The 25,822-nt window shown below is 41.8% G+C and overlaps 1 protein-coding gene across 1 annotated transcript in view; it reads left to right on the forward strand.

The window, feature by feature from the left end:
• Positions 1 to 20,004, forward strand: part of SPRED2 (sprouty related EVH1 domain containing 2) — a 172,429-nt gene extending 152,425 nt beyond the window's left edge. The window contains exons 5-6 of the mRNA XM_063918414.1: positions 6,616 to 6,822; positions 13,339 to 20,004. Of these exons, the coding sequence (XP_063774484.1) occupies positions 6,616 to 6,822; positions 13,339 to 13,986 (855 nt within the window). The 3' untranslated portion in view covers positions 13,987 to 20,004. The remainder of the gene's footprint in view (positions 1 to 6,615; positions 6,823 to 13,338) is intronic.
• The last annotated feature ends 5,818 nt before the right edge of the window (positions 20,005 to 25,822 follow it).

Genomic DNA, 25,822 nt, shown 5'->3' on the forward strand with positions numbered 1-25,822 from the left:
AAAAGGTCGACACAAACACAATGCCAACATGGAAATGGTCAACACAAAGGTCGAGACCGGGTTGTTGTTTTTTTTATGTTTAAACACAAGTGTGCTTTGCTCACCACGCTTCGGGCAAGGTACTGCACACAGGTAACTATTGCCAATTGTAGTGCACATGGATGGTAAATGATGAAAAAGTAAAAATATCAAAACAAAACCCGTGTCGACCATTTAAACATATCGACATAGAAACATAGAATTTGTCGGCAGATGAGAACCACTTGGCCCATCTAGTCTGCCCCTTTTTTTTTTTTTTTTTTTTATTATTTTTTATCTCTAACCTTATTTGATCCTTATTTCTTTGTAAGGATATCCTTATGTCTATCCCATGCATTTTTAAATTGCTCTACTGTCTTAGCCTCTACCACCTCTGATGGGAGGCTATTCCACTTGTCCACTACCCTTTCTGTGAAATAATTTTTCCGCAAATTTCCCCTGAACCTCCCCCCCTCCAGTCTCAGTGCATGTCCTCGTGTCCTTTTGCTTCTCTTCATTTGGAGAATGTTTCCCTCCTGGACTTCGTTAAAACCCTTGATATATTTGAAAGTTTCTATCATTTCCCCCCTTTCCCTTCTCTACTCCAAACTATACATATTGAGATTTCTTAGTCTTTCTGGGTATGTTTTGTGTTGACCATGTTGATCTTTTGGACCTGCCGACCTGAGGCATCTCGGCCATATTGGGTCAACCTAATGACTGTCGACCTATCATCTGGAACCAGAGTACTAAATATAGCAGCCTGAAAAGGGAGCCCATACGGGAGGGGGGGTTCTTTCCAGTGAAATATAGTTACTCTGTATATAAGAATTCCCATAGGGCCAGTGATCTAAATGTCTCGTCACAGGCAATGTGAATATGGTTGCAGCAGTATTAAAATATTTTGCGTGCTCTCTGCCATTGTTTGGCGAGCTGTTTCCCCTGATTTAGAATTGTAGTACAAGTATGTGTTAGGCATGCCGGTTGCATCAGCTGTTGAGTTCTATTTTAAGGTCTGCCTCCAGTGAAAATACAGGGTAGTGATCTCAACGGTCTGTAAGTGACCACTGCTAGACCTTAAAATACCACTTCTACTTGCAGTGTGGGAAATGCTTTCAGAATACACCACATATATGTATTTATATAGCTTTGAAGAATGGTCAGATCCGCAGTTGTCATACAGTATTATAAAACAATAATTTGTAGTTTGTTAATGACTTGGTCTTTAGACATTGGTATTGAATGTGGGTTGAGTAATGACTTAGTAATAAAATACAGCTTTGTAAATGCTGTTTCTTGAGTGAAATGTAACCACATACAGTATATGCAGGGCCTTTTCTCCTGGCCAGAGCTGCCATGCACTAAGGGGAAGATGTGCACTATATTAATAGCACCAAATCATTCCGCAGTATTTTTAGTAACCTGGGCCTGTCCCAGTGGGCCTTACAATCTAATTTCTCCATCACACACATTCGGGTCAGTATGTTTTTTGTTTATGGCAGGAGACCAGTGTACAAGGAAAACGTACAAACTCCACATGGACATAAAAGAGTATAACTCAAAGATAGCTCCAAGTTCTACTTTATTTATATATAAACAAAACCGGGTGTGTTCCCAAATGTCATTGTCATTGTTTTGGAATCCCAAAAGGACTGTTTTTTGTTTTAGTTTTTTTTGTTTTTGCCCCCCTCCCCCCCCCCCCCCCACACACCTCCCCTGACTAGATTGCTTAGAAGTTAAGCACTGATCTCTCCGTGTGTACCCCCCACAGCAATAGCAATGCGCGGCCCCGCGCATCACTATCGGCGGTGCTAGATTGGCCTGCATGCAGGCTCAATCTAGCACGGTGAAATGAGCGCCCCCGTCCGTCCCCCTCGCTCAGCACACATCGCGCTGTGCTGAGCGGTCTGTGTTAAGATCGCTCAGCACACATCTGTCCCGTCAGTACTGGCCTTAAGACCTGAAGACAATATAACTTTGCAGCAGATCTTCTTTTAACCCATGCAGAGATCTTCATCATTGAATGAAAGCTGAGATATCTCTTGGTTGGGAGGCGGAAATACTTTACCACACTTTGTTTAACCGCAGCTGCATTGAGTAGTGTGGGAAAGGTTAAATATTGTCATTTTAAATACGTGCTTTGTGTGTAAAACGTCTGTGCCCGTTTTGGAAATAAAATTCTTGGGGGGGGGGGAGATTTATCAAAGCTAGAGAGAGATAAAGTACTAACCGATCTGTTCTAGCTGTGTTTGAAAAATGACAAGAGCTGATTGTTTGAAACGTCATCTCTTTCACCTTTATCTCTCTCCAAACTTTGACAAATCTCCCCCTGAAACTTAAATGCAGATTGCAGCTATCTCATCGCTGCTACATGCGATCTCCTGGCACACATTGAAGAATGTAAGAAATTGTTTTTCCCTACGAATATCTCAAGAGTTCAAGCATATGGAACTCCTTACAGATATTTGTGCATGTTAGTATTCTGTCCCAAGTAGGTACTATTTCCTTTCCGCTGAGGACTTTAATTAAATGTAATATAGAGGACACTTCCTCTCTGTTCCAGTCAAAAGATCATCAGCAATACACATAGTACTTCTGTCCATTTCCTGATTGGTAACAAATAGTATAGACTGCTTTAAAGGTCCATCTGCAAGATGTGCAGGTTATTCCCTTTAATTAAAAGCTATACTTTTTTTTAAGTTTACTTTTAATCTGTGATTTCAAGGGCATGTAGTATATGAATTGTGTGTCTGCAGAATTGGTCACCTAGTGTAAATGATGCAACAAGAATAATAAACATTTTAGGAATATTGTGATGCAATATGTTCTAGATCAGTGATCTCCAACCCGTAGCTCGCCGTAGTATTTTCGGTAGCTCACAGAGCGCATGGGCTTGGGCAGTCACTGGCACTCCTCCTCCCTTCATTTTTAATATGGTGCCGGCCGTCAGCCAATCAGAGCTCGTGGACCGGCAGTGGCGGCACCTGATTGGCTGCCGGACCGCGAGTTTTGATTGTCTCACTTACCGTCACCATATTTTAAATGCCTGCTGCCGCAGGAGACTCTGTCACCATCACCGCAGCCGATCTCCAGACTTCACAGGAGAGGCGCGCGCTGCGCTCTCCTCCCCTTCCGTCCCTCATACAGGAGGAGCAGCACAGTAGACGAAGCCAGCAAGGGTTAGCACTGTGTAGGGCACTGTATCGGACACTGCGGGAATGGGGGGGCATTTTATCTGGCGCTGCGGGGGGATTTTAAATGGCACTGCGGGGGGGAATTGAATCTGGCACTGCTGGGGGGCATTATTTGTGTATCTGGCACTGCTGGGGGGCATTATTTGTGTATCTGGCACTGCTGGGGGGCATTATTTGTGTATCTGGCACTGCTGAGGGGCATTATTTGTGTATCTGGCACTACGTGGGGGGGCATTACTTGTAGTTGTGAGGCCACACCCACTTTTATGAGGCCACACACACTTTCGCAGAAACTGACGTGCATTGGGGGAGGGGGTAGCTACTTCAGAGGTTTTATTTTCCGAAAGTAGCTTACACCCCAATTAAGGTTGGAGATCACTGTTTCAGATATTAGAAGTCACTCTATAAAAGCTTGCTGCATGGTCCCGGAACTCATCACCGTCTATTAATATCTTTATCAGCAAGTGGAGCAATATTCCACTTATAATATGACAATTGTACTGCCAGTTTTGTGGATGCCGCTAACTAAAGAGAAGTATTTTATGCACTATTAGACCCCAAGACTCCTGTGTGGAATGTCACTTTGTTGTCTTTTTGTTGGAGCACGAATATTTGGGGTTTATTTACAAAGAGCTTTTTGGCGTGTTTACACCCAAAATGTATAAAGGCAAAGCTTTTCATAAAATTACACATGTTTTGCTACAGGTTTCCTGAAATATTCCAAATAATCCATTTTTTTTTTCTTTCTTACGTGGCGCCTTTGCTATGGTATACAAATATTCCAAAATACTGAAAAATCCCAAATACTTCTGGTCCCAAGCATTTCTATCTGGGAGAATCAACCTGTATTAAAATAAGGTTTCGGAGGCTTAAACATGCTTAGTAAATAAATGGGTGGTATTCATGTGACTGGCGGTCGGGAGACCGACAGTCACATGACCTCCAGCATCCCGACCCCTCACTATCCCGATGGTCGGCATGCCGACTAACAGGGACTATTTCCACTCGTGGGTGTCCATGACACCCATAGAGTGGGAATAGAACCCGGTCGCCACCGAGCCCGCAGCGTGGCGAGCGCAGCGAGCCCGCAAGGGGCTTGCTGCACTCTCCCCGCCGGGATCCCGGCGTCGGTAAGCTGACCGGCGGTCTCCTGACCGCCGGTCAGCCATACTACACCCAAATAAACCCCTTTGTGGCCATTTACTATTATTCAGAGTATTTGTAACTGAGTATTGTTAGGACTTATTAGTACACTCTACGGTCAGTCCACACCTATCTGGTATTATTTAAAGCATTTTACTAGTGTTTTAAAGTCACTTAAATTCAGTGAAATGGATATGTTTTGCATGTCGCCATACCTACTGCCGCTGCTTCTAACCACAGGCTTGTTGTGAATGCCAGAAATGAGCTTCAATTGACTCCTAAACACTGATAATAAATAAATGCATGTGAAACATTCTTTTCACTGCGACGCCATTGTGTGCTGGGCCTTAGTTGTTAATTAGTCAGTGCTTCCAATACCACATATTAGACCAATACACTTGTATAATATGTGTAATGTCTGTTTCAGACCCTTATAACGTTCAGCAAGACCTACTTTATTTCCATATGTTATATAAGGGGTTAAGGGTCTAAATGGTTGCCATAGCACACAGTCACCACATCAGCCCAGCAGAATTGACTTGTAGTCTCTCGCTTTGGGACTAATTCAGAATTGCACACAAATTCATGTTTTTTGCACTGCGCACATTCCGTAGCTGAACATACACAACCTAGAGTATCTATCTGCGATTTAGAGCCTTATACCTCTCCACCATTTCTTGTTTCTCCAGCTGAGTGGGTGTAACTGGGGGCCATTTGGGCATTCGCACCTAGGCTAAGTGTCTGATAGTGTTTGCTGGGAGTGTAAGTGGGATTGACACCTATTATGAGTGGGTTTGTGCAGAAAACGGTCTGAATATCTTGCACCCCAATAAAGGTTTGCCGTAAATGTGCACTGATAGCGAGGGTGGCTGGCTTAACCAAGTAGATGGTTAGGGGAGGTGCTATGCTGTGGAGATATTCATTTATGTAAGAGCATGTAGTGAGGGATGTATCTGCACGTTGCACGCGACTCCCCCTTGCATAAGGTTTTGTGTTTATTTGGGTTTTTTAGTCACCAACATCAGCCTGTGGCAAATAGATGTTATATACTACATAGGTCAGCAATCGATTTAATGGCGTGATATCCTTTGATGTTACGGACTAATTTCCCGAAACATGCAATGCTTACTAGCAAAAGGTATTTCCCCTTTAATTCCTAATGTTGTGCAACAGGTTCCAGACAAGTGGGAAGAGATGACATTGAGAGTTTTCCCAACAGAATTATTTATTATGTTCTGGCCCAGGAATTCCTCCAGCAAAAACTACTTCTGACTTATCCAGGTTATGGGGCGTATGCAATTGGTTCCGATTACATTTTGGAGCTAATGAATTTGCCCCACTCGTATTCATTTAGGGCCGTTTTCGGCAGTTTTGAAGGCATTTTCGCCAATGCCTTTTCACCTTTTTGTATTAAGTGAAAAGGAATTGGCGAAAATGATCCACGTGTTTTCCGCCCCTGTCACATTTTTCACCTAGGTGAAAATATTGCATAGGGCGAATCTCCATTTGCCCTAAAAATAGCGAAAAAGCTCAGTTTTTTCACCTAGGCGAAAAAATTGAGCTAATTGCATACGCCCCTATGTTAGATAATACCATTTCCTGTTTGTCTTTACCGCTGCTATCTCCAGATACAGTGGGAGGGGGTTTCCTGTCTGCTGGTGGCCTGACCCTCAGATTCCTATGAATTACTATGCATTACTGTCCTAGAGAGATGCAGTCTGTGATTCATGCTCCACATTTCAGCCCTCTTTCCTTTTAGAACTATTTTGTATTTTTATCTCGTAAAAACTGCAAACTATCAACTTTTCCTATTAAACCCAGTTCTATTGTTGAAACTCTATTCGATCCTAAACATTTTTTTAAGACTGGGTCAGTGAGTTAATAGAAAACTATTGTATATTCATACAGCCCTAGGATATTGCCAGAAACTCTCCTGGCTTGTTTTTAACTTAATTTCCGAGTCCTGCTTTTGGTTTTATGCATCGTATTGTCTCTCCATGGAGTTTTGGTCACTCACTGTAAAACCTAGGAATGAATGTAGGGAATTATGTGAACATTTTTATAAAGGTACAATGCTACAAAGAGAACTAGCTATAACTGATGATACACGGCTGCTTTCAGAGTTGATCTGTTACTACTTTAACCACAACATCAAAGCAGTTTTTAGGATAATTTGCTGACATTGCAGTAGCGATGCAAACATTTCCACTTCAAGATAGTAGCACCTTGATACGAACAGGCTCTCCCTTTCTACTTTCAGACTGGCACCGATAGCTCTTCGAACTCCTCACAAAAGAGGGAGGCACCAATGAGGATGACCGCTGGCACCGATAGCTCCTCGAACTCCTCACAGAAGAGAGAGGCACCAGTAAGGACTATCTCATCTCCTCTGATGGGCCGGCATTGTCGATACAGCACCCTGAGCCATATTGATCCCTATAGCTTGGAACACTATTCTCCAGAACAAGTATGTACCTTTCCTGTACGGTTTTAAATTTAATTTAAGTGTACCTGACACCTACACACACACAGTTGACCTTCTATTTAAGGTCATTGCTACCATAGGTGCAGGGAGTTGAGCTGCTATGGGGCCTACCTTCCCTGTCAAAGTTACATGTTTTATATACAGTTTCCAACATTGGATACATAGGGGCCTGTACAAACTTTTGACTTATGGCCTATATCTAGTTATGCCCATGACCCTGCTCATTGTAATATGGTATAAAATGGACTGGAGGGTATTCTAATGTTATATAATATGAACAGGAGCTCTGTAATGTGGCACAATATAAAGTTGAGGCACAATAGTGTGGCATAATATGAACTGGGGGGCACTGTAATGTGACATGAATTGGGGACACTATGGGGTTATTCAATTAGCTGCGATAACACCCGTTTCCTGCGAAAAATTTATTGGTGATCATTTTTGTCGCAAATTCCACTTCACCTATTCTGAGCAGGTGAACAGTTGGGAAAATCCTTATTTTAAGGTAAATATGTTTGGATATGGTACAGAACCCCTTAATGACTAATTAGTCACATTTACGTTTTTAATTATTTTTAATTGGCCAATAATGACGTCATTTTTGGGGTGAAGAAGTACAAAGTGATGGAAATTGGGGTTCAAGGTATGGGACAGGTATATTGGGGTGCTTTATGAGTGGGACAGGTGTTTTTGCAGGTGGGAGTAACCGGTAATGGTTTTTTTTTAAATGCCCTAAAATGACCCAAATATATACTTATACCCATTTTATGTACCCTAAATGTAATGAGAGCATTTTTTTTGCACTATTAAAAAATGCGGATAACAGCCATTTCACACAATTTAAGTCCCCAAAAACTTTAATGTGATCTTGAATACACTTCTCTTCTGTTATCCTATGTCAGTTTTTGGGGGTACAAGCTGATTTCCTCATTTTCACCTACACTTTTCACTGCAAGAATTTTCACGTGAAACTCGTTTGGAATTGAATAGGTCGAAAAACGGGAGCATGTATACCCGCGAAATGCCACTTTCACTGCAATTTTCGTTCAACTGCCGAGCATAATTTTTTTGCTAATTTTTAGCTAATTGAATACTCCCCTATGTCATAATGGGAGTTGGGGATACTGTGTTGCATTATGTGTACTGGCAGCCCTACAATGTATCATATCGAAGACTAGGCCACTACTATGGTTCACAAATGAGCTATGGTACTATTATGGGGCATAAAATTAACAACTGCTGCGGAGATAGTAACCTAAAAGATCTATACGTGCCAAGCCTGCCCAGGTAATTTCCAATGGCTGTCTAATTTTTGGAACATTGTAACAATCCCCATTCATTCATTTTTCTCTTACGTCCTAGAGGATGCTGGGGTCCACAGTACCAGGGGGTATAGATGGGTCCACTAGGAGCCACTGGCACTTTAGGAGTTTGAGAGTGTAGGCTGGCTCCTCCCTCTATGCCCCTCCTACCAGTCTCGGTTTAGAAAATGTGTCCGGAGGATCCGGTCACAGCTAGGGGAGCTCTCCAGAGTTTCTCTAGTAAAAGTTTTTTTTAGAGTTTATTATTTTACAGGGAGGCTGCTGGCAACAGCCTCCCTGCTTCGAGGGACTAAGGGAGGGAGTAGTGTCCGGCCTGCGGGGTCTGAGCCACTATCTCCGCTGAGAGGACACTGAGCTCCTGAGGGTGCTGATCGTTAGCCGCTCCAGGCGACCGCTCACTCCCGCAGCATGCCGCCACCCCCTTACAGAGCCAGAAGAATTCGGTGGCGAGTGAGTCACCGGCCCCCCTGGCAAGTGGTGAGCCGGTGTGAAGATGGTAGCAACAGGGTTAGGAGCTCAGTACTATCTGTGCTCCGGGGCTCAGTGGTACGCAGTGCGGTGCCCTGAGCCAGCGCCTATACCCTACACTGGTCAGCAAGCGCTGCCAGCAGAAATCTTCAGGCCAGTATAATATAATGAAGAGTGGGAAGCAGCGCCATGTTCAGGGGGCGGAGCTTCTCCTCAGAACGGACCCAGCAGCGTTCAGCCCCATTTTCCTGCCTGCAGCTCCTGTACAACTGACGCTGACAGGGAGAGCTGTCCCTCCAAGCAACTCCAGCTATCCTGTGCGGTACCAGGGGGTAGTAGAAGGGGGGAGAGGCTGTGTAAAGTCTGTGTAGTCTATTAAGGTACACAGACAGCGCTGGTAGTTTCATTAGTTCTACCTCAAAAAGCGCTGTGTGTGGGTTGGCTCCAGTCTCTGTGTCTCTCTGTGGCATACTTGGGGGGAAACTGTGTCTGACATTTCCCTGTGTGTGTGTGGTGTTTAATATGTCACATAACCATGTCTAGGGACTCTGTGTCATATGCTGCAGAAGATGTTTCCTCTCAGGAGGGATCCATTCCATGTACACAGGATTGTAATGCTTTGTCTCAGATCCGTATTGTTGAACCTGAGTGGTTAACTTCTATCAAAGGAATGATCTCTCAGATTTCTACTAGGATAGCTAATACTGAGACTGAAACTCAGGTGTTGAAGAAGTCTATGGCTGTTTAGTCAGGCTCTGTCCCTATTCCTGCAAAATCCCCCAACATGTTCCCACAGAAACGTGCACTTGCCCAAATTATGCAAGATGACATGGATACCGATTCTGAAACTGCAGACGGTGATGGAGATGTGCTGAGGGGGGTGGCATCCCTTGCTAAGGGGGGCAGTTCATGATTGAGGCCATTAGAGATGTGTTAAACATTAATGACACCACACCTGAGCAGGTTGAGGAGGCTTACTTCACTGACAATAAGAAAGCCTCGCTAACCTTCCCTGCGTCTAAAGAATTAAACGCTATATTTGAAAAATCCTGGGAAAACACGGAGAAAAAAATTCCAGGTCCCAAAAAGGGTTCTGGTTGCTTTTCCCTTCCTTGAGGAAGATAGGAAAAAATGGGAAAACCCACCCATCGTTGACGCATCTGTCTCCAGACTGTCTAAAAAGGTGGTTTTACCTGTCCCTGAATCTACCGCTTTAAAAGAACCGGCTGATCGTAAGATTGACAGTACGCTCAAATCCATTTACACTGCTTCAGGAGTGGCGTTAAGGCCCACTATTGCCTGTGCATGGATTTCTGAAGCCATAGTAAAGTGGTCAGGCACATTACTAGAGGATTTGGATACAATGGATAGAAGTGACATTGAATTGTTTTTACGTAACATACAGGATTCTGCCGGGTTCATGGTGGAATCCATGAAGGACCTGGGTACGCTGACTGCACGGATATCTTCCACGTCGGTCTCAGCTCGCAGGGGACTCTGGCTACGCCAATGGTCTGCAGACGCGGAATCCAGGAGAAGTGTGGAGAACCTACCCTACACAGGTCAGGCTCTATTTGGGGAAGCGTTGGATGCGTGGATTTCAACGGCAACCGCGGGTAAGTCACCTTTCCTTCCCTCTGCTACATCTTCTTCGAAGAAACCATTTTCTTCAGCTGTGCCGCAATCCTTTCGGACCGCTAAGGCAAAAAACTCCAAGCCTCCTACCACTTTCTTTAGAAGTGGTCGGGCAAAATCAAAACAGCCTGCACCCACATGCTCCCAGGACCAGAGACCTTCTTCTGGTTCCTCAAAATCCTCAGCATGACGGTGGACCTCAAAGCCTGGAGGACGGGCTGGTGGGTGCGAGACTCAGACGTTTCAGACACATCTGGGTGTCGTCCGGCCTGGATCCCTGGGTACAAGATATTGTGCCCCAGGGGTACAGACTGGAGTTTCAGGAACTCCCGCCTCACTGATTCTTCAAATCAGACTTGCCAGCTTTGTTGACAGACAGGGCTATCCCACAGGAAGCCATCCTAAAATTGGAAAAGTCACAGGTCATTGTCCCAGTTCCACCTCATATGCAAAACAAGGGTTATTATTCAAACCTTTTCGTGGTACCGACACCCCGGATGGTTCGGTCAGACCAATTTTGAACTTGAAATCGTTGAACCCTTACTTGAGGGTGTTCAAATTCAAAATGGAGTCTCTCAGAGCAGTGATTTCAGGTCCGGAGGAGGGAGAGTTTCTGGTATCCCTGGATATCAAGGATGCGTACCCCCACATTCCGATTTGGCTGCCTCACCAGGCTTATCTCAGATTTGCACTGTTAGACAGTCACTATCAATTCCAGGCACTGCCATTCGGCCTCTCCACAGCACCGAGGGTGTTCACCAAGGTGATGGCAGAGATGATGGTTCTCCTCTGCAGACAGGGGGTGAACATAATCCCATATCTGGACGATCTGCTGATAAAGGCATCGTCCAGGGAGAAGTTGTTGTAGTTCTCCTGACTCATCTGCTCAGGGAACACTGTTGGATCCTGAATCTTCCAAAATCACACGTGGAAGGCTGTCACTTTGTTGGCCTTAGCTTCTGCTAGAAGTGTGTCGGAGTTGGGGGCTTTGTCTTGTGAGAGCCCCTACTTGATCTTCCATGAAGCTAGATCTGAGCTCCGGACACGTCAGCAGTTCCTTCTGAAGGTTGTGTTGGCATTTTATATCAAGCTACCTATTGTGGTGCCAGTTGCTACTGACTCCTCAATTTCATCAAAGTCCTTGGATGTTGTAAGGGCTCTGAAAATCTATGTGAAGAAGACTGCTCGTCACAGAAAATCGGACTCTCTGTCCTGTATGATCCCAAGAAACTTGGATGTCCTGCTTCTAAGCAGACGATCTCTCGCTGGATTAGGTTCCCTATCCAGCATGCGTATTCTACGGCAGGATTGCTGTGTCCTACGTCTGTTAAGGCCCACTCTACTCGTAAGGTGGGTTCTTACTGGGCGGCTGCCCGGGGTGTTTCAGCTTTACAGCTTTGCCAAGCGGCTACTTGGTCTGGGTCAAACACGTTTGCAAAATTCTACAGGTTCGATACTTTGGCCTCTGAGGACCTGAAGTTTGGTCAATCAGTTCTGCAGGAGCACCGCGTTCTCCCTCCCATTCTGGGAGCTTTGGTACATCCCTATGGTACTAACGTGGACCCCAGCATCCTCTAGGACGTAAGAGAAAATAGGATTTTAATTACCTACCGGTAAATCCTTTTCTCGTAGTCCGTAGAGGACGCTGGGCGCCTTGCTTGGTTCTTGGTTAAGTACTGTTTTGTTACTTGGTTAAGTAATATGGGGGGTCATTCCGAGTTGTTCGCTCGCTGCTATTTTTAGCAGAATTGCTAATAGGCTAAAATCCGGCAGTTCTGCGCATGCGTATGCACCGCAGGGCGCACGCGCTAAGCAAATTCACACAAAACTATGCTATTTTACTCACGGGCAAACAAAGCTTTTCATTCGGTCTGTTGATCGGAGAATGATTGACAGGAAGTGGGTGTTTCTGGGTGGTAACTGAGCGTTTTCCGGGAGTGCGCTAAAAAACGCAGGCATGCCAGCAGAAAACGCAGGAGTGGCTGGAGAAACGGGGGAGTGGCTGGCCGGACGCTGGGCGTGTTTGTGACGTCAAACCAGGAACTAAACGGACTGAGGTGATCGCAATCTAGGGGTAGGTCTGGAGCTACTCAGAAACTGCAAGGAAATACTTAATAGCAGAATTGCTAATCTTTTGTTAGCAATTCTGCTATGCTAAGATACACTCCCAGAGGGCGGCGGCTTTGCGTTTGCATTGCTGCTAAAAGCAGCTAGCGAGCGAACAACTCGGAAAGACCACCATTGTTCAGCCGTTACTACTGTTTCAAGCTGGTTAGCTTGGTTTGCCTTGTGTGTGAGCTGGTGTGAACCTCGCCACTATCTGTATAAAATCCTTCTCTCGAAGTTGTCCGTCTCCTCGGGCACAGTTTCTAGACTGAGTCTGGTAGGAGGGGCATAAAGGGAGGAGCCAGCCCACACTCTCAAACTCTTAAAGTGCCAGTGGCTCCTAGTGGACCCGTTTATACCCCATGGTACTAATGTGGACCCCAGCATCCTCTACGGACTACGAGAAAAGGATTTACCGGTAGGTAATTAAAATCCTATTTTTATTTTATTTTAAACTTAAAAAGCATACTACTTTGACTTCTTAAATATGTTTTCTGATTCTGTATGCAGTAAGATTTATTAAGGGAGGCTAGTTAATATTGAAGGGAATGGCATCCTTTGCAGCCCTGATGTTATGACGATTGCCCTTTTATTTTTAGAGAGTACTTGATGGTTTGAATGTTATTTAAATGTTATATTGTACAAAAGACACAATATTCCTATATTACTTTAATGTATGTATTGGAGTATTGTCTGCAACTGTCACCGACTTCCTTGTTTCTCTCAATTTCTGTTCCTAGCCTTGTGGGCCTATCACCCCCCTGGCAGACACATCAGTATCCCTTATAGTTAGCATTCACACACACAACCTTTTCTCAATTGCAGAGCAAGCTACATGTTTTGCAAAGTGTTCCTCCAGTTAACTACTAATACATATTTTGATACCTTAATTTGAGAGGGCAAGTTCTGCACCCCAACTTTACATCTAATCATGTAACTAATTGACCAAGTTATGTCTGTCTTTCAGTCATTGCCTAGACAGCCTCGACATGTTAGCTTTCCAGATGACGACGATGAAATTGTCCGTATTAACCCAAGGGAAAGAAACTGGCTCACTGGTTATGAGGATTACCGCCAGGCACCGATTTACCGTAAATACCCAGATACTGAGAATGCTGACTCCTATGTTCGGTTTGCCAAAAGTGAATCTTCAAAACATGATTACAACTACCCTTACGTAGACCACACAGACTTTGGCACGTGCAAGGACTTAAAGGGCCCAGTCATAAACACACAACCTAGTCGGTGCAAGCCCAGGAGAAAAGATGGGGAAAGATCCAGATGTGTATATTGCAGGGACATGTTTAACCATGATGAGAATGGCCGGGGACAATGTCAGGATGCCCCAGATTCAGTCCGAACCTGCATCCGCCGGGTCAGCTGTATGGGATTTGCGGACTGTGTTCTTTACCACTGCATGTCTGACTCAGAAGGAGAATACACAGATGCTTGTTCTTGTGACACAAGCGATGAAAAGTTTTGCCTCCGGTGGATGCTGCTCGTACCTTTGTCAATCATTGCTCCTGGCATGTGCTGTTACCTCCCACTACGGGCTTGCTATAACTGTGGTGTCATGTGCAGGTGCTGCGGCGGCAAGCACAAACCAGTGGGGTGACCATGTACAAGTTCTGTTGTATGTTTCTTGTAACAGTTTGCTAGGAAGTGTTTGATGTGAAACACTCCCAGACTTGGGTGGCATGTGCCCAAGCCCGCTGTACCTAGGCACAGCGATTTCAGTAAACTACTTTTCAGCTTCAGAGAGATGTAATACTAAAAAGTAGCAAGCAGGCATTTAAGCAAATTTAAGCTGTATGATTGGGAGGTGGAGATGGTCTGCTGAGCCATTTTGGCAGTGCAATGTCACCTGTAAATAGTCTTGGCACTTCCAGAAATGTGGTATGCAGGCTCCATATTTAAAGGGGAGTCGGATTATGGGACCTTGCAGGGCCCTGGAATGAAAAGGGTTAATGTGGAACTAATGCATATTTTAATCTGCAACCAGGTATTCTGTGCTTATAACATAGGGTAACAACAGCCCCATAATGCAGTATTGCTATTTCTCTATTATGCCAAAACCAATTTATTTATGCATATGTAGTATTTGATGTCCATTACCATTTCTTTCTTTCTTTTTTTTTCTTCTTCTTCTTTTTATCCCCTCTCTCTTCTGGTTTTTGTATTTTTCTGTCCTGAATAAGTATAGTTAGTAGCTATTCCAGATTTTCTTAATTTATATGGGAAGCATTAAATATAGTCTGTACACTCCTAAGTTACATAAACAAAATTTGCACAGTACTTTTAATTATAGGGATTTTATTTCATGCTGCCATAACAATAAGGCATTTTGAATTTTGCAGTGATTTTATAACCTCCTGCAGCTGTGGGCACCCTATAATCATAGTAACTACAGCGCGGTGTGTTCCCCCTACAGTCATTGTGATGTTATTACTTATATCTTATTGGTAATGGTATGGGATGCCCAATTCTTTCTATAAATAAGTTATTTGTGCTTTATTTCATTTGCATTTACTCTTCATTTTATTGTTTCAGGTCTGTGTGAATCCTTTTTTTTTTTTTCCTCTTTTGTTTTTATAGCAAAACACTAACATATTGATACAGTAGTATGTCAGGCAGACAAAATGTAAAATGGCAGTTGCATAAAAAAAGCTGTTGTAGATAGAACTTATTTTATTCTGTGTTTGTGAAGTTACTCAATCTGTGTTTGTGAAGTTACTCAACCTTTTCATGCAGACGTACCAGGCAGAATGTAGGTATAATTATACACATACAGCTAAAATACTTAGTTCTTACATTAAAGAGAACTTTGTAACATTCACAGTACTCTATGTAAACATATACCTATTTACAGCTTAAGAGACTTTAAACTGTAGTGACTAATTTCTCCACAAACGGAAGACACGTTCCTTTGTACTGCTGTCTTTTGTGATGAGTTCAAAACAAAATGTCCTGCCTCAAACATCACATATTTTAAATGCAGTCTATTTTTGCTATCATTTTTTTTTTTTTTAATCTTTTAAAGAAGATCAAATGTCACAAAATGCACTTTTGTGTTAACTTGATGTTATTTGAAAATTCTCTATTTTTTTTATTTTCCTTTTTCTCCTTGCCCACTTTCTAGGAAGGCTTCTTGTACCGTACTCTCCTTATATTTGTTGCCCAGCATTCAGAGAGAGCTGATTGCTCTGCGCTGGTACCGGATCATTAGAGTTCCTGGGTTATAGCTTCTTTACTACTAATCCTAGTTATGTGTGGCACATTCTAGTATACCATATTATAATAGGCTGCCATTAAATAACACATTTATTATCAATTATAGGTGGTGTGGAAGCTCAAAGCTAAGAAATTAATTGAACATCAGAGGAATCGGTCATAGCTACACTACAGCAAAAGTCCACGCAACGGGTTACAATCAACTAGTCTGGCAATTGGGTAGTGATTGCATAAAAGCTTGAGTACATGACCCCTTTATCTAGGACTACAATATAGTGAAGTGAAGTTGAATTCTATTCCAATGCTAACCACACACATTACAACCCTGTAACTTGTAGAGTATAAGCGATAGGATTACTGTCCACAGGTGGCAACAATATTTCTAGTATCAGAAGGGCCTGTCAGTTCACTCTTAATGCACACAGTCCAAGTGTGGTCACTTTCCCACTAATATTTCGAACATGCCCAATAATTTATCCCATCAATTTCAGTTAGAAAAGATATCACGCATTTGAAGCTATATCGGGCCAGCTGATGAACATCACAGTGTGTGTTTGGTACAAAACGTAAACTTGGAGAAACTTGTAGTTTGTAGTACATACTGATTTTCTTCATTTTTGTTAACTCACATTAACTACATTTTGCAGACATTATGTAGAGCAAATACTCATTTATTATAGAAGAAAAGATACTTGTTTGTGTGTACCCTAGTGCCAGCAGAACCATTGGGAAGGGAACATAAGGAAGTGTATTATACAAGGTAGCTATGTAGCTGGAAAACCTTGGAGGAGGGGTATTCACTTTATCCGGCACCACTCTACTACAAGCATCACAAATTTAGTCTCACCCATTAGATATTGCTGTTACTGTCATTATCAGTGATTTGCTCAGCCGTACATCAACGGTAATTGAATACACTTTAAAATCTAGTGTTGTCTAATAGACATTCCCACCGTTCATTAAAGTAAGAGAAACTTAATACCTGTTTTTTTCTGAATTAGCAAAGACCTTAAAGTGCTGTGCAGTAACCATAGCACTACAAGTACCTGGGAAGTCTCCTTGTTTAAGGCAAATTGCCATCGCGTAATACAGATTGACATCTTTTTGCATGCATTGTCAACCTTGCTAACACACAGCCGCTCACTGGTAGTTTATATGTAAGAGAAGCATTTACATTGTCATGTCTTGAGTGAAAACAAAGTGCCACGATAGCACCAACTAGTAGATAACCTGTGGAGGTTTCATATTAGCGCCATGTTTAGTGGTCTGTAAAATAAAGCTCTACGGTTACCTTCAGTCATAGAAGAAAGCTGGTCCCTCCACCCCCTAACACGGGTAGAGCTACTGAAATACTCCCTCTTAATGCAGCCAATTGAGTGCTGTTAGCCAATAACTGCACAGTCTGTCATTGCAGGCAGTTATTGGCCTAACAGCTTTTCAGCCGGTGCTGCTTAACAGATAATAAACATTGGGGGTCTTAGGTTGTTTTTCATTTTGGCCCCATTCATCTAGCAATTTGTATGCACAACACCTAAACCGGTCATCTAAATTCACTACATGTGCGGACAGCTGCAGCCTGGCAGGAGCTTAGATACATTTATATAAACCATTTTAGTTATTCCAAATATAATTTTACATTTATGGTTTGTTTTGTTTTTAAGCCTTAGACTGCAGTATTTTGACACATTGTCCTGCTTCTCATGTTTTAACACTAATGTTCCTTCACCCAGTATGGCCTATTGTGCATCACGCTGTACTATCCAAGGAACAGAGGTATGGCCCTTACAACTGTGCAATGGTTTCTAAAACATTCTCATTATCAAATGTCTATGTGAAAAGGTATAGAACCGATTGGCACCCTGTGTCTAGCTATTGAGGAACTACAGGTCCCAGCATGTCCTGCCAGCCTGCTAAAGCACTTGTAACTCAGCAACAGCTTAGAGAGCCACATGTTCCACAAGCCTGGTATACAGTATACTGTATATACTGCTGTAATAACAATGCACTTTTAGCATCAGAACCGTGTAGTTTGCAGCTTTGGTACATATAGACAAAACATAACACTTAAATTGTACTGCGCTCATTAATGTCCTGTAAATAATAGGGATGTGGAAACAAAAGGAAAGCTTACTTTTTTTTTGGGGGGGGGGGGATCTTTTTTTTTTTTTTAACAAAAAATATATTGCGAGAGTAGCCAAATAATTTTTGTATCTTAAAAATAAAATATAATTATATATATATATATCTTGAGATAGCTCTAGCTTACTAGCATAGTACAATCTGAATAATATGAGGCAATTGGGGACTGGCTTCCTAAAGTTGGCATTTCTGTTCCTGCCATAACTTCTCCTTGCAGTAAATAGCCAGCAGGTGCGTGCCTTTCCCCCTTCCTCTAATTGCACATTGACACTAGTCTTAAGTAAATTTTTTACAGCAAGTAGATTTGATTTGAATCATGATTTCCCATTAATAAAGTAACTGCATAGAGAAGTTCCTTTTAACTCATGTATTGCCGAAGTGGTTTTGTTTTGCTGCGCATCACAGGTCCTGTAATATGAAATTGGATTCTTTCATGTGGATGTGGTTATGCTGGTGTTTAAACATTTAACCTATGTTTAGGCAGCATGTGTGTCTCCAGCTGTTCACCTACTTCTTCCCACATGTTATACCAGTGGGCGATCCACATGTTGCCTGCTTCTACATTAACACTTTAGCTGCCAAAGTGAAGAGTTTTTTTCTTTTCTTTTATTTCCCCTATGGCTTAGGTCACTGAGGAAATGCATTTGCTGTATTGTGTTTTAGAGTTGCAGACTTCATTGGTCCCTCTCACAACTGTACCAAATACAGCGGTCTTTGGTAGAGGTACAGTACAGTGCACATGAAAGGTGCACGTTCTGTTCTTGGTGCATGTCCTACGGGGAAGTGAGAACAGCAGCACAAACAAAACTTGCTTACAAGTGCGAGTGGGTAAAATCTCCCTATGTTTAACCATATATGTCCTGCTTATACAAGATTTTGAAACTTAAAAACTAAGGGGTTGATTTGTCAAATGGAGAGACAGGCATTGCCTATAGCAACCAGATTCTGGCAACCATCTTTCTAACCTGTTTTGCAAAATAAAAGCTGGAATTTTGTTGATGTTAAGTAACACCTCCACTTTTCTTGTTTTGTTTGGGATTTGATTGTAAATCTACCCCTTAGTGTTTTGAACTAAAAAAAAATAAAAAAATATTCCAAACATTCATGCGCGCCATTAAAAAGTTCATTAAAAAAAAAAAAGGAAACGGAAAACACTAAATGGATTAGATTTTTGGATTGTCGTCAGCATTTGTACCAGAATATTCTCTTCAGTATTCCCATAGTATAAGAGACATTGTTTGTCAATTGGTTTCCAGAAGGGTTACCTGAAGGAATGACAACCTTTGGCACTACAGTGATTGCCTTGTTGGCATCTGCCATGGAGCTCAGCCAGCCACTTGTTTAGTTTAAAAAAAAGGTCATACTTTAAAAATAAAACCTTTTCCTACAAATAATATAATGGAGGAAATAAAGTGTCAAAGACAATCAAATTTTGGGAGATGCACCCTATCGCCTAAATAGCCGTCATTTAGACCTGGAATGTTAATGCTGCTGATACTCATGTCCATAGCCAACGCTTTGGCCTCCCTGTTGCTGCTCTCAACACAAAAGGTAATCGGACCGTTTGGAAGATGTTTAGAGCTTGAGGGGGAACGTTTTATATATATATATATATATATATATATATAATCCGTGAGCAGAGTTCTTTAACTTTTAATGTGGGCTATAAGTTGACCAAATGGTTTGTGTTCCACAGAAAGAACATTGAATATTCTATTCCTTTTAAACACTTTGTCTGGTCCTCACTCTGATCAGAGACCCTTTTTTTTATTTTTTATTTCTATCTGTGGTAAGGGATTAACCTCTTTGTTCACGGTTAGTGTCTTGAACATATGTTTTTTTTGTTTTTATTTTCTTTCTTGCAGCTATTGCTCACATTAACAAATGAAAGTGCCTAAACAGTATATTCATTATGTATCTGTATACTAAAAAGTAAAACATGTTGTAGTAATTTTTTATAAGCATTTTTACTTGTGTAAAAAAAGAAAAACAAAAAAGCCTATACATACAAGTGTAATGATGTACATTTTTAGTTAACTTTTTTAATTGTTTCTAATATGTATGATCAACGTAGTTACTGCTTTACCATGTAAATACAAATACATAATATGAAAAATGTTTGTCTTAAGTTACTTTTTATTGACAAATCTCAAATGTTTGGTGACTATTAAGTTTATGTACAAATGTATAGTAATTTTAGGTGCCTCTTCTATTGGCAACATGTACTGAAGTTGCAATAAAGTGTAAGCACTCTGACTTAAAATATATTCTCGTTATTTCCAATGCATGTATATATATACCACCATATAATAAAATGCAATCTGTAAGTAGGAAAATTTTATAGGACTTTAAACAGCTTAATGTTTAAGCAGACTCAGTCTTGTAGTCTGAAGAAGTTATGAAAGTTCACTCAATTCAGCAGGGACCTCTATTATGCAGATAAGAAGTTCCTTCCACTAGGGATGGGGCTTGTTGCAGGTGGCGTTTCTTAAGTGACCTCCCTTAGTGTGCTGTTGAACCTATTTACAATAGAATGCTTAGGAAAAGGAGTAGTCAGTAGTACCTGGAATCATTCTTCCCATTTTGATGTTTAGTGCTCCATTCATGATAAACTATTTTATGTAGACCATGTCTCCAGGTTTCAGAAGATGGTAGTTGACATCCTGTGTGGGTAGTGAGGTGTAAATTGGGAAATGTTTTTCTTTTAAAAAAAAAAAAAAGGACAAATGGTAAGGTATTCGGACCTGATATCTCTTCAACTTGTTTTTAATTGTTCCATTACATCTTTGCAAGTAGAAGGGGGATGCGTACTTGCAGTTTTATCTGCAAAAGCTGAAATATTTTTTCTGTTGTGTGAAATGCATCATTTTGCTGGTAGATAGAATTTATCTATACAGAAATTTTCTGTAAATATTTTGTATGCCCTTTATTTAGCACAAGGCTAAGCAGCTAATTTTTTTAAGCAGTGATTTTGGCACATTGGTCTGCCAGTTGCACCTACCCAGATCCCTTTCTCGATTTGGGTGTGACTCGCTACATCCAGTCTTTTTTTTCTATCTTTCTCTTTAGGAGCACATCTGTGGTTCAAAAAAATGTTTCATTAAAAAGAGAGTGTATTACTTGTGATGTGATTAATGCAGCAAAACATTTGGTGACTGCTAAGTTGGCATCCATGGTAGATTTGTCACCTAGGACATTATCTTTATGTTCTTTACTTATTTTTAGTGTTGAAAGGGTGTGCTTGTGATTTAAGTCCAGATATCTGTTTGGTAAGGCTCTAACATCTGAACTACTTTAGTGCAATGGGTTTGCTATAATATGTGAGGATATTGTGTAGTTCTATAAGGCCCCAAAGTCATGAACTACACCAAAGGCATATCCGAAATATGTAGATGTATAGTTTGACTTTTGATTAGTATAGCAGACTTGCAAGGTTGTGTGTTATCATGCTAACATGAACATTAAGGTGATGCCAGTAAGGTTTATAATAACTTTCATGGCTTGCTTTGTTGGTGATCAACAATCATGGGACACATTCCATTATGCAAAATGACTGTTGGACATGAAGTAGCAAGATCATTAAGTTTAATAATGTTAAATTACATGAGTATAAGGTCTATTTCCCATTTCATTATCTTAAATTGTGCTTAGTACTGCGTATATTTGTAAAACAGTAGGCTGTGAACAAAATGAGGAAGTAAAAGCAGATGGTAGCCTAAAACTAGGCCGCTGGATTTATCTACTAATAATAGAGCAGCTGCCATTGCTCATAGCCATCTAGGTAAGGCTGCTGCTACAGGATCAAAAGGAGCACTATGATTATCAACAGGTCTCTGTATCTGAGTATGTACTCTTGATGCAAGAACAAACTGTTCATGGCAAAATTATAAAAATATTTTTTTTTTTTTTTTTTTTTTGTAAAGTCTGGTAAGCTAAACTCCTTAGTCTCTGATATACATATGACTGAGACTAAAGCTGTCTGGATAGCTAGTTAAAAGTTACAAATCTCCATAAGCAATATTGTAGTAATTTGCTGCTGGTGATCAGTTTACAAATACCTGCTTCTGTATTTTGCAGCATACTTCTCTAGTTGTTACAGTTCTAGAACAAGAAATTCCCTAGTGCTGAGGTCATTCCTGCTTCAATATTATGTAAAAGCTACCGGATATCACAGTGTGCAGTACTTGTTGGGAGATCTGTTCTCCTGGTTGTCTCCTTATACCTGTTTAGGTGACAATGCATATTCCATTCTGTAAATTAAAGGAAATCTTGGCTAAAATTACCATAACATTTATTAGGTATAAGAAAACATACTAACTTGCAGTTATGTTGTTAAAAGTAATTTAGCTCTCGCTAAGGGGCTATGTCATCCATGCAGTAATTGAAGCTGCGATTTAACCCAGCTTCAACAAAGCCTTCTAGGCTTTGCAGAGCCCCCACCGGGTTAAAGCACATGCACAGAAAATATTGTTTCTAAATGAAGCCCCATGAATGAAGTGTTAGGTGTCTTTGTTCATTTTCTTTACTGGCAAAGGAGTATGTTTACTGGGCTCTTGGTGTTTATCATGTCCTGATCAGTCAGTGCAACCATTACAGTTACTAGGGTGGTCTTCTGTTTGCCGGCGGTCGGGCTCCCGGCGCTCAGTATACCGGCGCCGGGAGCCCGACAGCCGGCATACCGACACTTATTTTCCCTCATGGGGGTCCACGACCCCCATAGAGGGAGAATAAAATAGTGTGGCGCGGCGAGCGCAGCGAGCCCGCAAGGGGCTCATTTGCGCTCGCCAAGCTGTCGGTAAGCCGGCGGTCGGGCTCCCGGCGCCGGGATGCTGGTCGCCGGGAGCCCGACCGCCGGCCAGCCGTAGTGAACCCCAGTTACTATGCTTTTCTCAGTTTCAAGTTAGAGGGGATATTGTTGTAAGTCTGGGAAGTAGAATAGTGGAGTCCACTAGAAATGTTAGTGCATATCACCTAAGTAATTTGGCCTAGTGGACCATAGTTTTTTGAGATGCCTTAAAAATGTAATTTGAGTGACAAGAACTAGTCTCCCTTTTTCTTTCAGCCAGTTTGAATTGAACATGCTGTGTCTTATGTTTTGGTTATGACTTGCCTTTGCAAGCTCCTATGTGAATGCAGTTCGCCACATTCAAAAGTTCATTGTTACATATAGAAACATGCTGTATACCGTTTATTGATTTCCTAAACAGAACAGGAAAAACAGGCATGCAAATTTTAATGTTTAAACGAATAAAAGGCTAATTCTATTACAACTTTAAAACAGCCAGTTCAAAGTCCCAGCACAATAATTACTGGAAGTGGGACTGTGCATGTGTGGAGGTGCTGCAAGACGCACAAATAGAAGCGTTTCTCCTCCAAAATACTCCAGTATCATGCTCTGCAAGATTAAACTAATGATGAAGGTTTTGATGGCTGAGAAATTAACCCTTTTATTGTGTTTTATTTAAGCATTGTAAACTTTACACAAAAGAGCAGTGAAACAATACAGAAATACAGGTAGTACAGTGGTATGCAACAGTATGTCTCAAATCTATTTGGCAGTAGGTCATAAATAAATCGCAACATGGGATACTGAAAACAGTAAGCAATATGAGGAATGACAAAGTACAAGCATTCAGAAAGGCCCCAGCTGCAAAACAGACAATAAGTTAATGGTCCTCAACAAACACGTCAGGACTGGGGGCAGGTGCAAAAAGTGTTGTGGCAGTAACCACACTACCTTAGTGAAAGGCATCACAGTTAGCAAGTGTGCCAAAAGCATAAGGAGATTCCAGCCAATTATGGCATTTCTACCTAAATACACGTGTTTCTCATGACCAAGGGGGTAATTCAGATTTGATCGCAGCAGCAAATTTGTTAGCAGTTGGGCAAAACCATGTGCACTGCAGGTGTGGCAGATATAACATTTGCAAGAGAGTTAGATTTGGGTGGGTTATTTTGTTTCTGTGCAGGGTAGATACTGGCTGCTTTATTTTTACACTGCAATTTAGATTTCAGTTTGAACACACCCCACCCAAATCTAACTCTGCAAATGTTATATCTGCCCCCCCTGCAGTGCACATGGTTTTGCCCAACTGCTAACAAATTTGATGCTGCGATCAACTCTGAATTAGGCCCCAAGGGTATTGTTAACCAAGGTCAATCAATCTTTCAGAAAGGGACCTGAGGGAGCCATTAATGCCTGGTCTACACTATACATACTTTACTCAGCATACGCATGTTAACAATGTATTGATTAGTATATTTATCAAGCACATCTTGATCCAGGACATTTGAGTACACACCCCTGAAAGACAGCACCCCAACATCTTTTTCCCAGAAGGCAGCAACTATAGACTGTCCCACCAGAGATGCCTAAATGTCTCATCGGGGACAAACATTTTGCACCCTGAGAAGTCAGTCTCCTCGCAAACCTAGAGAGGTACACAGGCTTTAGATATGTTTTATGGAGAATAAATAAGTGAATCTACTAGAAGTGAGCCAATACAGTAGAGTCCTGAGGACTGCAGAGCTCCACCATCCACTCCTCATTTGTATAGGAGCCCGCATTTCCATCCCAGCCCCATCTCAGCAGGGGCTAAGACATCCACATGATGAGAACTATGAATTAATAAGTACATAATAGAACATTTTCAGCAGCTAAATATAAGCAAAACAAAATTTACGGGGAGACTTGACAAACACAGGTGGTTCAGTCTGGACCTGTGCTTGGAGAGCATGGGGGTAATTCAGACTACATCGCAACAGCGATCGCAGTCTGAATTTTTTAGTGGAGTGCGGGCGCACTGCACGTGCACACCCTGGAAGCCCAGTGAGATGCTAAAAGCACCTGAGGGCTGTGATCGCCTCTGCCTGATCGACAGGCAGAGGAGGTTGCAGGGCACGATGGGGCATACCAACGGCATCAGAATGCAGTTGGTGGGGTGTGGTCTGGACACCGCAGGCGTGTCTGGACTGTTATGGGGCGGGCAGGGGCGGCTGCTAGGTGAGCTGTTTGAAGCCCTGAGGACAGAGTTTAAGAAACACTGACATAGATCAAATAACAGTTAAGTTTAATAAAGTTCACTTATCAACACCAAGGGGTAAATTTGCTAAGATGGGAGTACTATTTAAGATGGGATGTTGCCCATAGCAACCAATCAGATTCCAGGTATTATCTTCTAGAAGATGCTAGATAAATGAGAAGAAGAATCTGATCGGTTGCTAAAGGCAACATCCCATCTTAAATAGAACTCCCATCTTAGTAAATTTACCCCCAAGTTTAGAGAAGATAAATAACTATAAAATCGTAAACCCCTAAGTAAAAAAAAAAAATAAGGGGCAATGTTGGAAATCATTCAGTAGTTTAGGTTGAACCACCATCAAATCTAATTTAACTCTACCCGTCAGTGTTAAAGGGAGTTTATGCCAAGCTTGCATACTAGATCAAAAATACGAGTATTCTAACTGGGTGGACATTCAGATAAAAGTCAAGTGTGTAGGAAATACAAAGATATTCAAAGCGATCTACCAAACTAGGTCTAGTTGAGGAGAAATAGTTCCAACCCCTCAGGGGAAGAATGTGAGACATATCCCAATTAATGTTAAGCCCTGAAAATTGCTTGAAGTTATTAACCAACTGGAGGACGATCAACAGATTAAGTATTCGAGTCAGAAAAAGTAAAAGATCATCTGCACATAGTGCAACCTTATCCATTCTATGTTGAAGGCAGAGTCCCCTTTATGTTCAAATGTGCACATAAGTTATATGCTAAGGTTTCAATCACAATGGCAAAAAGTGAGGGTGACAATGGACATCCCTGCTTGTACCCCAAGAAAGAACAAAAGAAGTTGAGACAAAGCCTTTAATGAGAACACAAGCTGTAGGTATAACTGCACCCTACTGAGAAACGCCAAATTGCACCATACTTTCCCATTAGAAAAGCCATTCCACAGATGAAAACTTTTGCAGCATCCGGGGATACTACAACTGCCGTGTCCTATTCCTAATGGAGCAGCTTGAGATGTAAATAGCCATCTGAGGTTTACAGAATTGGACTGACCTGGCATGAACCCTGTGTGGA

The sequence above is a fragment of the Pseudophryne corroboree genome, chromosome 4, assembly GCF_028390025.1.
Source record: "Pseudophryne corroboree isolate aPseCor3 chromosome 4, aPseCor3.hap2, whole genome shotgun sequence".
Taxonomy (NCBI): domain Eukaryota; kingdom Metazoa; phylum Chordata; class Amphibia; order Anura; family Myobatrachidae; genus Pseudophryne; species Pseudophryne corroboree.